At 52.1% G+C, this 14,815-nt stretch overlaps 1 protein-coding gene across 2 annotated transcripts in view; it reads left to right on the top strand.

The window, feature by feature from the left end:
- The window catches only part of ADCY2 (adenylate cyclase 2), a 410,822-nt gene extending 400,773 nt beyond the window's left edge, over window positions 1-10,049 (top strand). For both annotated transcript variants that reach the window (XM_051853662.2, XM_051853663.2), the window contains 3 exons: window positions 400-514; window positions 3,006-3,130; window positions 9,289-10,049. In XM_051853662.2, coding sequence (XP_051709622.1) covers window positions 400-514; window positions 3,006-3,130; window positions 9,289-9,441 — 393 coding nt within the window. In that variant the 3' untranslated portion in view covers window positions 9,442-10,049. The remainder of the gene's footprint in view (window positions 1-399; window positions 515-3,005; window positions 3,131-9,288) is intronic.
- Window positions 10,050-14,815: the final 4,766 nt, after the last annotated feature.

Below are 14,815 nucleotides of genomic sequence, written 5' to 3'. Positions count from 1 at the left end.
GAGGCAACCACAGGGGTCAGGCCCCCAGAGCCAGAGCCCAGCAGAGAGGAGCCAGGAGAGCATAAAGAACTAGCCCTCCCCCAGCGCTTGCTTCTGCTGGTGCTTTCTGGGTTAAAATGATGTAGACCCCTCTTAGCAAGCCTTCACTCCTCGACCTACAAGGTGCTTTTGGCCTCAAGTTGCCTGAAGGACCCCAGCTGGTGTCTTCCAGGTTGTCTGTCTCCCCTTGGCCTGGACAATGGATTTGGACACAGTGTTTCCTCGAGATGAGTTTTGATTTGTAGGAAATGTCTTATAAGTTGCTGGGGTTTCTCTCCCACGGGAGCTTGGGCTGTGACTCGGGCACTGCTTGCTGTTCCCTTTAGCTATGAGCCTGTCTGCCTGTGTTTGCTTCCTCAGGAGCCCGAGCGGCAGTACATGCACATTGGCACGATGGTGGAGTTTGCTTTTGCCCTGGTGGCCAAACTGGATGCCATCAACAAGCACTCCTTCAACGACTTCAAGCTGCGAGTGGGTAGGTCGCGGGGCAGGCACGGACATTGCCGTGTTGGAACAGAACAGTTTCCAGTGTGTCTTTAGGGTGGTAGGACTGGACAGCAGTTGGAAGGACACAGGGGAGCTGTGAGCCCCTAAAGAAGTTGTGCACAAAACAGATACACACACACACACACACACACACACACTCCCTTTGGTTGGGCCCAGGCTTTGGTGTGAAGCATGGACTGGGTTTCTGTCCCCGCTGCCCCATGGCTCCAGCTGAGATCCTGCCCACAAGGCACAGCACACACAGCCTTAAGCTGTCCTGAGCTGCCAATTGTCTAGAGCAAGCTGCTTTGTTATGCTGTGGGCTGTTACTACTGAAACTGACTATAAGATGCAGCCAGGGCAGGTGTCTGGGTGCAGTGAGTTGTGCTATGGCTTGGGACACCCTCCCCCACCCCATATTAGAGAGCCTAGGATCACATCCTGACTCTGCTTCTAACCCAGCTTCCTGCCAATGCACGCGCTAGGGGGCAGCAGGGGCAGGTCAAGTGCTTGGTCCCAGCCACTCACGTGGGAGACGCAGATAGAGTCCCGTGCGCCTGGCTTTGTGCTGGCCCAGCCCTAGCAGTTGGGGACATTGGAGAGCTGAACTTCTCTGTCACTCAGAAGGCAGGCAGCCAGGGGGAGAGGGAGAAGGAAGATACGTTCAGATTTCACATGTAAAAAAAAAAGTGCACGTTAGAATTGTTGAAACTCAGTGGTCCCCCACTCCCACAGTCATGACCCACAAGGACACCAAGTGCGTGTCCTATGGGGTTAAAATAGCAACAGCTTTTCCGATTGTATTTGAATTCTGGAGAAAAACCCAACTTTCAAATAATATACAACCCTTTAGTTCTTTGGGAAACTTCTTGATCTCTAATGTTTCCAACAAACTTCGATATTTAGCATGCTCCACGTGCCTTTTACACCTTTTTAATTTAAAGCCCGTGTGTCCTAAGCTGTAGTTAGCACAGAGCTGCCCTGTAAGTATGCACGCTGCTTGCAACCATTCATGATTTCTAAGAGCTGCTTTGACCATTGTGTGGTTTGGGCAACACATGTTGCTGCTGTTGAAGGCAGGTCCACCTAAAAGGAGTTCTTCTGACAACTTCCACCTGGATGATTTTTAAGTCTCCCTTACATACAGATCTCAGCTTTTAAAAAACGTGGATATGTAAAGCTAGTGTCTTCCTTTGCTGTCAGCATATCATAAATTTAAACCCCAGAAATGCTTTGTGTCTCTGTGCCCTGAGCTGTCAGCATCTGAGCAGATTTTCTGTCCTACATACCCTCTTTCAGGCTGCGCTGCATGCAAAGGTGAGGCTGGTCATCTAAACCCCTGCTGTGTGTTTTTAAGTGCCAGTCATTTCCCCAGGTGACAAATTCCCCCCAAGTTTGAATCTCCACCCATGTCTCTTTAACAAACATAGTGAGATTCTTTAATGCTTTTTGGAAAAAAAGAGAGAGAGAGAGAGAGAGACCCTCTGCAACAGCAGTGCAAATTAGGGGATCCTTCGGGAGGGGTTTTGGCAATGGAAATCATCACCATAGGCATACATGGGGCTTCCAAAGCATATGTGGAAAATCAAATTAAAAGATATTTTGGTGCAAAAACGTCTGAAATAGATGCATACGAGGAAGTCTTCAAAAAGTTAGTGGAAAATCCATACCATGAAAACAGCATACATGCATTTCATTTTTGCACCAAAATAAGTTGGTCTTTTAATGATTTTTTTTCCCCATGGACTTTTGGAAGTACTCCCCGGTGCCTGCTAAATCCAGTGAACCTTCCTCTGGGAAGTCAGGAGCAGCAGCCCTGCAGGTGGGGTAAGCCATGTGCACAGCAAGCCTGGGGGCGTGCACTTGGTAGGAGCAGGGCCTGGAGCCCAGGGCACGGCTGTGAGAAAGCCCTCTGCCATCTACGCCCTGCGTGATGGCCCCTGCTTCTGCTCCCTCACCTGAAAAGGAAGCCACGCCCACCTCAGTGTTGTGGCCACTGGAAGTGTGTGTGCGTGCGTCTGAGGGGCACTGAGAATAGTGCATGGGAGTAGCAAGCAGTCTCCTGGTGCTGCTTGTGAGTACCGGTTACTCTGGCTGGACGTGGGCCCAAGTGACCTCCAAGTCCAGCAGTGGCACAGTAGCCAGTTGAAATTAAGATCTGCTTCAGAATGGACGTGAACTCCGAGGCTGCTGCCAAACACTGTGGTGATCAGCTCTTGGCTCAGCAACAGAGAAAGCAGGTGTCACACTTAGGTATGAAAGCCTCCCAGGTCGTTACAAAATGACACATGGGTGTGTAAGTAGGATTGAACATCTAGATTAAAAAACAAGGGCAAATTGGGTGTTTGAGGGGATAGAATTAGAGGAATCATTTTTGTGACTGGGGCTGATGTTTAATAATGATTCGAGACTGGCTTTATAAAGCTTTCCTGCTGGAGAGAGCTGCTGCGATTTGAGTCTTGTTAACTCGTGTGTCACAGGCATTAACCACGGACCTGTGATCGCTGGTGTCATCGGAGCCCAGAAGCCCCAGTACGACATCTGGGGCAATACAGTCAACGTGGCCAGCAGGATGGACAGCACCGGAGTCCTGGACAAGATACAGGTGACTGAGGCCGCCCTGCCGTGCTGGGCCATGTCTGTCCTCTTGGGAAATCAGGATGGAGTATACTAATGATGACAGTAGTGTACGAAACAAAGGAGAGTCAACTGTGAAATGTTAGTTTCTGCAGTCACTGTTGACAGTGCCACAACTGTAGTAACATGATGGCTGTGGCGTGTGTGAAAGCGGTAACAGGTGGCCCACATGGTTGCCTGACAGCCCAGAGCGCTCAGTACAGGAGTAGCACCCTCCTCTCCTCTCCTCTCCCCAGTCCCAACACCAGCCCACAAAAGAGCTTTCCAAAGAGGAGGAGTCATGGAACCTGAGCCTGCCTTCCTCTCCAGGGAGGAGGGGAGGAACAGACTGGGGAGCAGGGGAGGAGAAAATAAGGTCAACAGAAAACCACAGTCTTAGGTCCTGAGAGGGCCAGAAATGAGCAGAGCACTCTAGGATCTGCAGAGGGGAGAGGAAGGGAAGATCTGGCAAATTAAAAGCAGTGGTTGGGGAAAAACAAAACTGCTTCATGTTAATACTCTCATTGCTCATGAAATCAATTATAGTTACGGTTCAAGTGACTATAATTACAGTGCACTAATGATATTCTAGAAAGAACGAATTTAAAATCGCTGCAAAGTCAACAGGGAAAGAAAACCTGTTGCTGTGACTATGCCGATGGAGCCGGCAGGTGGCATAGCAGTGAAGAAGCCCCTTGGGATGCCCACATTCCAGATCTGAGTGCCTGGGTTCAACACCTGGCTCCAGCTCCTGATCCCAGCTTCCTGCTAATGTGGACCTGGGAAGCAGCAGGTGATGACTCAAGTAATTGGGTTCCTGCAGCCTTTGGGGGGAGTCCTGGGTAGACTTCCCAGCTCCTGGTTTCAATCCTGGCCACTGGCATTTGGAGGGCATTTGGAGAATGAGCCAGCAGGTAGGAGCATTCACATTCTGTCTCTTACATAAAAACAAATGGCAAGCCACGGTGAAAAGCTCTCCAGCACTGCAACAGAGCAGTGGTCAGTGTAGGATGGGACAATGGCATCAAGGGAGAGAAGAGGGAGGGAGGAGCTGCCTCTGTCAGTCAAGCTGACTCCTACCTCATGCACCACCCACTTCCCCTTCCCCTCCCCCTGCCTCTCGTGCTGAGCCGGGCGTTGCGGCTGGAGGGGCAAGCACACCATGGTACTCGCCCCTCGTGCAGTGCCTGTCCTCGTCACCAGCAGCAGTCACAGCCATGTGACTGCAAACATGCCAAGGCCACAGCAGCAGGACTCTGTAGTCTGTGTGATGAGGGGAGGCTCTGGGAGGACTGGACATCTGGACAGCAGCCAAGAGAGTAGGGATGACAGACAGAGTGATGGAGGTGGTGTATGTGGGCCACCTTTCAGGAGATGTGGACAGAGCACAAGTGGGTGGGGTCTTAGGACGCCTTCAGGCACATCACTGGGCATGGGCAGCACCCGCAGGAACAGCCTAGGGAGTGGGAGCAGGTGAGAGGAGAAATCACGCAGGTGGAGGAATGAGATGGAAACGGGGCATGGCCAGAGAATGGGCTCACAGCCCCTTGGTTAGGGGAGGAAATGAAGAGGTCAGCAGTAGAAACAGGAAACATTCATTCCAGCATTTGAAAGAAAGGAAGTCTCAGCTAACCAAGAGAATACAAATGCAGAAACAAATGTTTAACTCATTTTAAAGACTTGAGAGGCAGAATTAGAGGGAGAGACAGAGGTCTTCCATCTGCCGGTTCATTCCCCATTTGGCTGCAGTGGCTAGGGCTGGGCTGATCAGGAGCTGCCTCTGGGTTTCCCATCTGGATGCAAGGTGCCAAACACTTGGGCCATCTTCCACTGCTTTCCCAGGCCGCTAGCAGGGAGCTGGATCAGAGAGGAGCAGCTGGGACTTGAACAGGTGGAGACTTAACCTACTATATACCACAGTGCTGGCCCTTAATTCACTTATTCTTTTAGATTATTTGTCATGGCATTTCAAAAAGGTCATGGAAAACGGAAAAGATATACTTTAGAGTAAGAAAATTTGAAATCCTTTTTCTCATGATAAGCATTTTCCATGAAGAGGACCCCTCTTAAGCAGGATTGTAGACATGGTCCTAGGTTTATCACTTTAAATATATTTTAGTGCTTTTAAGCTATTAATGGCAAAAGCCATTTTGTTATGATTTGGAAATTTTGTAAATTATATCTTATTCTCAACCTCCAAATCCATAGCCACTTAATGTATTGATTATAGAATGATTATATCTGAACATTTTTCATACTAGAACATTGAGGTTTGCTTCCAGAGTGACACATGACACACCAAGGTGTTATGTCTTGCACAGAGGAATGTTTCCATCCAGTAACGGAGGGGCTTTGCTGAAGTCCAGGGCTACCTAGGCTTTGTTTGGGTAGTACTAGGTATCTTCACCATTCCAATTTCATTGCTAGAAATCAGGGAAGACTAATGTGCTGTAGAGTAAGAAATCAGTGCGTCAGCTGCCAGCAGTCAGGGTGCACGCACAGGCTGGGGCACAGTCCCAGACCCCTAGGAAGAAGGGCAGCTGTTCTGCGAGGGAAGCATGTGTGCATGGTCTTGTGTCCATGCATGTTTGTGTGTGTATATATTTATGCGAACTTTCTACCAGCCTCACCCTCAAAAAGCAGAGGTTTTCTATTTCACCCTAGTGTGTTGGATTCTGGAAGATAAAGTCTGCTGAATGGCAGGTTGCTGTGAAAATCACCAGACCCACCTAAGGGGCTTTATCATGGGCATCTGCTTTTTGGATTTTGATGGGTTTCTATCCAGTGTATCTCAGCTTGGCTAAGGCCCCCCCATAACCTTACCTGCTAACAGTATGATGGTCCTGTACAGTCCTTTAATGTCTGTGAAAGCCCTACCTCACTGTAGTGTCAACAGGAATGGGCTTTGCATTAAACCTCCACCTCACTCATCCCAACGTGACTCTCTCTGGGGCCACTCTAAAGCGTAGCTTTTTGTCTGGAGTGGAATAAACATGACTTCTAAGCATTCAGCCATCCTCCACCCGATTATTAGTTAGCAGTTGCTGCAAGTTAACCACAGGTCTGACAGAAGGGAGAGGCAATGAGCCGGCGCCGTGGCTCAATAGGCTAATCCTCCACCTTGCGGCGCCGGCACACCGGGTTCTAGTCCCGGTCGGGGTGCCGGATTCTGTCCCGGTTGCCCCTCTTCCAGGCCAGCTCTCTGCTATGGCCAGGGAGTGCAGTGGAGGATGGCCCAGGTGCTTGGGCCCTGCACCCCATGGGAGACCAGGAAAAGCACCTGGATCCTGGCTCCTGCCATCGGATCAGCACGGTGCGCCGGCTGCAGCGGCGGCCATTGGAGGGTGAACCAATGGCAAAGGAAGACCTTTCTGTCTGTCTCTCTCTCTCACTGTCCACTCTGCCTGTAAAAAAAAAAAAAAAAAAAAAAAAAGGGAGAGGCAATGAAGAAAAGTAGCGAGAGGAGGATAGCAAGTACCTCAGGCTCTCCTGCCCCCATTGACCATGGCCAAAGAGGTGGCTGGCTCTGCTCACTCGGGGAGCTGGCAACGTTGGCTCCAGCTCATCTCCCCTCTCCCTGGAGGCTGAGCCCTGGTCGTAGTCTCAGACATTGCCCAGCAGGAGAGGGGGAAGACACCCGGGCAGTCCAGTCATGTCCAGTGGCACCAGCGCTTCTGGTTGTGCCGCAGCGCTCAATGCCAGGGATGCTCCAGCAAACCTGAGCAACCAGGGTGCTGGTGGGGGAGGGGCACACCCTCAGTGACCCTCCAACCCCACCTGCAGGCCAGCTGCACACCCTCTACACAGGAGATGTCAGAGGCGAGTGGTACTTCTGAAAACCCTTCACAGCCCTGGAGGCAGTCCTCAAGCCCTGGCCGTAGGCATCCCTGGCAGTCCGAGAGGATGGGTGTGGGGTGCTGTCCTCCCAGAGCTTGTGAATATTCGCAGGTCCTGTGTGATGCGAGGTTGGGCCCCCATGTGTTGCTAAAAGGGAATCTCACGTCATCACACTCCCCGCGACTCAGTGCCCATCAGCCACCTGCACCATCTCTGGGCACTGATCCCGGGAGGCAATCATGGTTGCTGTCACCTAGGTTTGCAGGCCTGCATGTGGTCACTCAGCTCAGCAGCCGGAAGGGCCACTGCTGGGCGAGCTTCCTGCTGCTGCTGCGGCTCACTGTACCTACAAATAGCCCTTCATTTCCATTTATGTGCAAGGAGAGTAAGGAGGTGCCTGGGTGGGAATGATGCAGAGACTATGAAACAAACAGCCACTCCTGGGCCTGAAAAATAGGCCCTCTGCATTAGAGAACATTGCAGCCCCCCACCCATCGTGCAAACCCACGGAATGGTGTAGAGAGCCCGGCAGCTTCCCCCTGCCAGGTCTGGAGGAATGGCCGGTGTTCAGCAGGCAGAGAGGTTTTGTCCTCCCCTATGCTTGTTGACCATGCAGTGCTAGGTGCCTGGTGTTAGCAAACACCAACGGATAACTCAAACACCTGCTGTGGCTCTCTGCATCCCTTAGTACCACTGCTAGAAAGTTAACCCCAAAAGGTCGGAGGAGTCTTGGATGCGGTTCACAATCAGATGCCTGTAGGATCCTGACAGCCGGTCAGAAACCCTTTGTCACGGGAAAAGGACTGCAGCCCAGCCGCTTGCTCAGGACGCTGTTCTCTGGGTTCTCAGGTTCTTACCCAGTCCCCAGAGCTTTCCTACATCCTGTCAGGCCCGGCCCTGCCCTGGGACGTGTGCCCAGCTGGGGAGCAGCACAGCATCTGGAACCTGCCTCCCCCGCTTTCCCTTCTCACACCAGGAGGGTCCCCAGGACCCCCGGGGCTAGGGGTTGGCCACTGGGTCACGTGGCAGGAAGGTGAATGATTGGTCTAGCTCTTTCCCACAGCTGTCCCCGAGAGCTTCACGTGGTGGACTTGACCTTGGCCCTCGGGGCCCCTGAGCACAGTCCTGGGTTCTCACGAGCCCAGGCCCTGATGGTTTGCCCATGCTTCTGCCTCTGGCCCCCTGGTGGTGTCGGCCCAGTCACCAAGCCAAGGAGGCTGGCTTGCTGCTGTTGGCATGGCCCCTACCCTGGCCCTTATTCCAGCCCCTGCTGTCGCACCGCTCCAGACAGTGCCCGCACCAAAACCAAAGTCATGTTACAGCCCTGCGGGGTTGTCTGCAAGCTGCCCGGCTGTGCCGAGCCTGCCGGCCTGAGTGCATCATTCACGTGCCCGAGGTGCCCCTTGGGGCAGAAGGCCCGTGTTGGATGTGGTGGGAGGAGCACCCTCCTCCACGTATCTCTTACCTGCTCCAGGGCCTTCTGGAATGACTTCTCCCCCCTCCCTGCTTGAGGCACAAACCCTCTGGGGCATCAGGATGGTGGCCTTGTTCTCAGCTCACACCTAGGTTCCTCACCCATCTTCCACGTGAGGAGAGGCCTGATGTAGGAGGCTCCTCTGACCCACCAGGCAGGCCAGGCCACAGTCTTGGTTTCCCGAGGAGGGCACAGCCCGTCCTGCAGCTGAGACGGCTCACAGCTCAGCCCAGGACAGTGACTCTTGCGAGGAGACTGGAGCCATCCGTCCCTCTCCCCGCCCACCACCCTGAGTTTTGGCCACCATCTGAACATAGGACCAGCATAGGACTGCAGCATCTGGGGTCCTGGTTCACCAAGTGTGCAGTGGCAGGCAGCAGGAGGTCTCGGCCCATCCACAGGTGTCAGCAGGGGCTCCCTTGTGTGCATCTTGAGTCAGTGCAGTAGAGAAGGAACTTTAAAGTTAGCTGAGGGAGGGAGGCAGGCAGGCAAACTAGCAGAGCAAGCTCCCATCCCCTGGTTCACTCCCCAGATGGCCCCGGGAGCCTTCCTGGCAATAGTCTGGAGCTGGGGCCTCCATCTAAGCCTTCCAGGCTTCTGTTCTGGTGGCAGTGGCCCGGCCATGGCAGCACCACGGTGAACTTAACCCTGGGGAGGGCTTGAGTTTCATGTTGTCAGCACTGCTTTGGGTGGATCGTTCTAACTTGTCAGGAGGGGAATGACCAGGTCAAAGGGCAGGAAGATTGCAGCCCTTTTTCTGTGGTCGGATGGGCTGCGTGGCCTTGGGCACTAACCACACTGTCCTATGTGTGTGTGTGTGTCCGTGTGGCCGGCAGGTGACCGAGGAGACCAGCCTCATCCTGCAGACACTTGGGTACACGTGCACCTGCCGAGGGATCATCAACGTGAAGGGCAAGGGGGACCTGAAGACGTACTTTGTCAACACAGAAATGTCAAGGTCCCTGTCCCAGAGCAACGTGGCCTCCTGAAGAGCAGGAAGACGGACGTCCAGGAGAGACAGCGCACTCCCCGACTGCACCTCCTGGTCCTGGTGTTCGGTGTGCGTGCCCTGTTCTGTCCCTCCGGATTCCCGCGAATTGTTTGTGACCCGGTGGCGTACTGTTCGACGTCTGACCTGTGCCCACACCATTCTGCCACTCCCACTGTGCTCACTCCTAAGCAGAGGCAAAGAGGAACGCATGGTGGAAGAGAAGCGTCCAAAGAGCAGAGAAGTGAAACAGACAAAAATTCTTAAGGCAATAAAACGAGGGGGTGTAGATTATCTTCTGGTGCATGTTCTTTTCTGGAGAATACGTTCGCTCCCCCACCGCATCCACTAGTGTGCTTCTCCGACATGCAGTATTTGTGAATGAGCCCATCCCGTCGCCCAACCTGGGGTTCCTGCTCCGCCCCGTGTCTCGTCGCCAGCTGGGACCCACAGCTCTCGTCGCCTTGCTCTGTGTCTCGTGCCAGCAGCATGTTGCCGTCGACAGAACGAGTCCTCACCGCCTAGGACAGTTTTGTACCAAACTCGTCTGATGTTTTGATGCCATTTGTCTTTTGTAAGTTTAACTCATTAAAAGTTTTATGTACTTTGGTTCGTAGTGCCTGTATCCATTCTTTCTTCTCTCTCTTCCACGGGTGGCGCCAGAAGCAACCTCTTTCCTATCCACTCTCCCTTTTGCAATACTTGTATCCAAAAAAGCATGCCGGAAGCCAATACCAAGACATCCTTGGATAACTGAGATTCGGCAGACTTGGCAGTGCTCACTGTGTCCCGTGGTCCCATTTTAATGTTGGCATCTCTGGAAGATGTTTCCAGGAAAAAACAACAAGATTCTCCGAGCAACAGTACCCGTTCTAGCTGCAGTATCACTTTGCTCGAGCCACCAGATGCAGACTGCCCTCGAGTCACCTGGACCAGCTACCTGACTCAGTAATCACAATGGTTTGAGTAAAGCAAGAGAGGTCGCCAAGTCCCATAGCTGCCTGTTACACCCGAGGAGGCCCAAGAAGATGCGAACCAAGGTTCATATGTTATTAAAGTTAGAAGGCTGGAAAAACTCATGTGTTTTCTTTCAAAGTCAATAATACTTTGCCAAATGACAAACAGAGGAATCGTATATAAGCTAATGTTTAAAAGCAGAACTGCAGGTAACAGCAAGGTTGGTCTCCCTCTAGCTCAGAGCAGCACCTGCGACAGGGAGGGGACCAGCCCATCATCAGCTGCTCATCAGCGGGACCTGAAGCACAGTCCTCGGGTGGATTTCTGCCTCTGACGTTTGCCAGTGTTGGGACTTGGAACACATCTCAGGACGGTGCCCTGCCAAGGCAGCTCGTGGAGCTGGGCTGCGATTAGATGAGCTGAGGAGAGAGCCCTGCAGGTGCCTGGCTTGCTCCTGCCATTGCCTTCGCAGCCGGACCGGGACGGACTCCTAACTATAATCAGTCAGCTGAGAATAGAGCTTGCTTGTCTAGCTGTCTCCCTCGGGAACATTTTGATCCTGTAAATCACAATTCTGCACTGGCTTTAATACTCTGAGGTCTCCAGAGAGGCCACGGAACCAAGAAACAGGCGACCAGGGCGCCTCCCTTGCCGCCAGCAGAGTCTAGGCCGCAGGGTTTCCGCGATTTCAAATGGGCCTCATTTAAAACCTGCAGTGATGGTCAGCAGGAACACCTGGTGGCTTTGCTTCCTGCCCCCACAAGACAGAGTCCGTCCTCGGATGCCCTCGGCAAACGCCCTTCCTCAGCTCTGGGCGATTCACCAAGTTCTTCTAAACATGGTCCTCTCCTCCCTCCAGCATGGGATACACTCCACTCAAACACAGGTTCATCGTTTCCCAGAGCCGCGTCACTCGCCAGCTCTATGAACTACAGGATCTACAAGCAATCAGAGTCATGGTCAGGGCCCACCTTGCAACATCCTCTGCCTCCCTGGGCCTCTGGGTGGCCTGGTCCCTGCTCAGCGCTGTCGGCATCGCCTGGGCAGTGTCAGGGATGCAGGTGGAGGTCTCACCCTACTCCTTATCAGCCGTGAACCCAGGGCTGTGTAACACAATTTCTCCCGGGGATTCTGGTTCCCTCGTCACACTGGAGGAGACAGGTGCAGAGGAATCGGGGCTTCGGTTGCAGGTTTCACGGTCGAGCCATGGCTGAGGCAAGAATAGAGGGGCAAACCGCCCAATCCCCGAAATCTGGCAGGAGCCATTCCTGATGGGAGCGTTTCAAGCTCCAAGCAGCGGCAAATGTCCTGCGTGCAAAACATGCGATCCGGGCACTTCGGCTGCCCGTGTCCCCAGGCCACTGGCATGGAGGGACCCCCCTCCCCAGAGCTCTCCTCTCCCTGCAGAGCTCACAGGAAGCCTTCAGTGGGGGGAAGCACCTTCAGCCCAAGCCCCTTACAACTCTAGGGCGTCACTGGGTCTGTTTAGCAATGTCCGAGTTTGTCATCGACCCTGTGTAACTCTTGTGCCCCTATGCAGTGGGCTTTCCTGAAGACAGCAACCATTCTGCTTGGAAGGGGGTCCAGAAAGCTCCTTGCAAGGGGAGGTAAGAGAGAAGTTCATTTTGGTGTCAAAAGCCTTTGAAGCCCATGCATAGATTTTTGCCCATAATATGCATTTTCTGTGAACTTTTTGAATCCCCCTGTATATCTAGTCACCAAGAAATAGCATTGACCCATGGTGGATAAAACACATTTGATAAAACACATAAGAACGTGTCTTCTTTGGCAACTTTAAACAAATACTCATATTGGCTTTCAGTTGCAAATGTCCGGATGCTAGCAGACACACACGCAATTTTTCCCTTACCACCTAAAACCTGAGATCTTCTGAAGCCTCCCGCACCCCAGTACTGCTCCACAGGAGTGGGGCCCACCCTAAAACGACACAATTTAGGTTGACAGTCATATGCTACAGTCTCTTACACACGCCTCATCTTGTTGAAGACAACATTGAATAAAGAGCCGTTTATAAAGACGTCTATAGCTCCAATTTTTCTGTTTCCTGTTATGCTGTATTTATAAAAAAATGTATCCGGCGGCATTACAAATAAACTACTTCAATGTGTTTGCAAAAAATAAAAAATACCTACACTGAAAATCCGTTTGCAAAATCATAAAAAAAAATATTTAGGAGTCACTGAGCCTTGAAATTGCCAGCCATCCTGTGGCAGGTGTCCCTAGAGGATCCTCTCTGCAGAGTCACAGCAATAAAGCCAGTGACAGAGGAATCAGCAGTGAAACTAATTGGATCACCTGCCCATTAACTGTTCAACTGTGGGAAACTGACTGAAGGTAGGGGGAGGGGATTTCTTCCAAGGGACCCATTCACTTAAAACATGGCTGGTATCTCAATACTTGACTAAGTTTCAAATTGTCTCCAAAGTAAACATTTCCAAACTCAGAAGTGGCTGCTTCCAGAATAGAGCTGCTCAAGGAGCCAGTCGAGCTGCAGCTCCTTGGAGCTGGGGCGTGTGCACACTGATGGAACAAAGACATAGGCCTCAGCCATTCTTGCTCACTGCCCAAAAGATCAACTTTGGAATGTATTCCTTGCCCTTGAATTTCAGTTGGGTCTCATACTCTATTGCCTTCATACCCCACCCTCACTTTCTTTGAAAGCTCCCAGCCTCTGGATTCTGAATGACCCACCTAATCCTCCATCGGATCCCTCCCCGCCTCCTGCCCCCACTCAATCATCTCCTCACACACATTTCCAAACTATGCAACCCAAACCCCTCCTCCCCCTGAGGGAGGTGGCTGGAGCTGAAGGTCCAGTTAGGGTCTCTGTGCCCTTCTCTCTATCAGACCTTAGCCCGATTGAGGAGCGTTCTCAGAGAATCCCTCTAAACATCATAAGGGATTTCTCTGCCTGACCCAGTCCTATAGCTTAACTTGGATCCGGCAAGCCGCCGAGCGGTAGGCAGATGAGATGCACCTCCAGGCCCCAGACACACCCAGAAGCCATTCAAGCCATCCCCAGAGCCAACCCTAACCCGGATTGGGCTGACCAACCTGGGGACCTACAGGCCCAAGACCACATGATCTCTTGCCTGCTGGCAGCTATGACTCGGAACAGCCATAAACAGGTTAATTATAGGATCTGAGAGGTCATTCAGGAACCCAATGAAAACCCTGCTCTATTTATGTCCTGCCTTACTGAGGCAATGATAAAGTATACTAATACTGATCCCAATTCCCCAGAGGGACAGCCTTAAAGATCCACTTTATGTCCCAGTCAGCTCTAGATATCTGTCACAAACTCCAGAAATTACAAGATAGTCTGCAGAACCCCCAGAGGAACCTCATAGATGTGGCTTTTCATGTATTTAACAGTAGATATGAGGAATTAAGGACTTAGAAAACTAAAGTTTCAGATGTTTGCCTCTGTAATCCACCAACATCCCAATCACAAGCTAAGTCCCACCCCTCAGAGGCCCTGGTTTTGGCACGGCAATGCTGGGCACTGGGCCAAGGCCTGCTCTAACTGGAAGCCCACCCTAGTTCAAGGCTCTAGTCCTCCTGCTGCCTGTATTAACTGTGGCAGCACCGGACATCGGGCCAGGAGCTGCCCTAACCCTCTGCCTCCCTCTGCCTCGTGTTCCAAGTCACTGGAAGACAGACTGCTTCCAGGGAGGGAAACCTTCTTTCTGGAACAGCCCTCTGCTCAACCCCTCCAGCACAGGACATCTCATTTCTGTTCAACAGAATGAGGCGGCCTGGATTCTAATAGGGACAGTGTCTGGCAAGCAAGTTTCTTTCTTGGTGGACACTGGAGCTGGTTTATCTGTTTTAAGTGAATATTGCCCTTCCTTCCTTGCTCAGTCTGTTGTTGGCATGAAAGGCCCGATAAGACCCCTCCCTTATATTGCTCCTTCGGAGATGCAACTCTCCCGCATTCCTTTCTAGTCCTTCCTAACTGCCCCACCCCCCTCTCAGGTAGGGACCTTTCTCCACTGCTTGGGGGCATCTATCCATCTCCATTCCCACCAGGGATAAGTCACAAACCTTTATAATTCACATATGGACCTTCCTCTCCCCACCTCTCCACCCCAGACTCCCTCCTTTCCCCTGGTTAAGCCTGTAGTGTGGGGTACCTCCCACCCAATCACCATACCCCCATTCACATCTCTCTAAAAGACCCTACAAACACTATTGCTGTTCCCCAATATCCTTTAAGCCCAGAAGGCCATAGAGGTCTAAAACCTATTACAGACTGCCTCCTCTGAGCTAACACTTACTTCCACCCACTCCCCCCATAACACATCTATACTCCCAATCAAAAAGCCAGATGCCATTTAGTGTAGGACCTCCCAACATATTAATGCTGCTGTCCATCCCGTATACCCAGAGGTGCC

The sequence above is a fragment of the Oryctolagus cuniculus genome, chromosome 14, assembly GCF_964237555.1.
Source record: "Oryctolagus cuniculus chromosome 14, mOryCun1.1, whole genome shotgun sequence".
NCBI lineage: Eukaryota > Metazoa > Chordata > Mammalia > Lagomorpha > Leporidae > Oryctolagus > Oryctolagus cuniculus.
The sequence above is the reverse complement of the archived record's forward strand: the minus strand, read 5'-3'. Positions and strand labels throughout refer to the sequence as shown.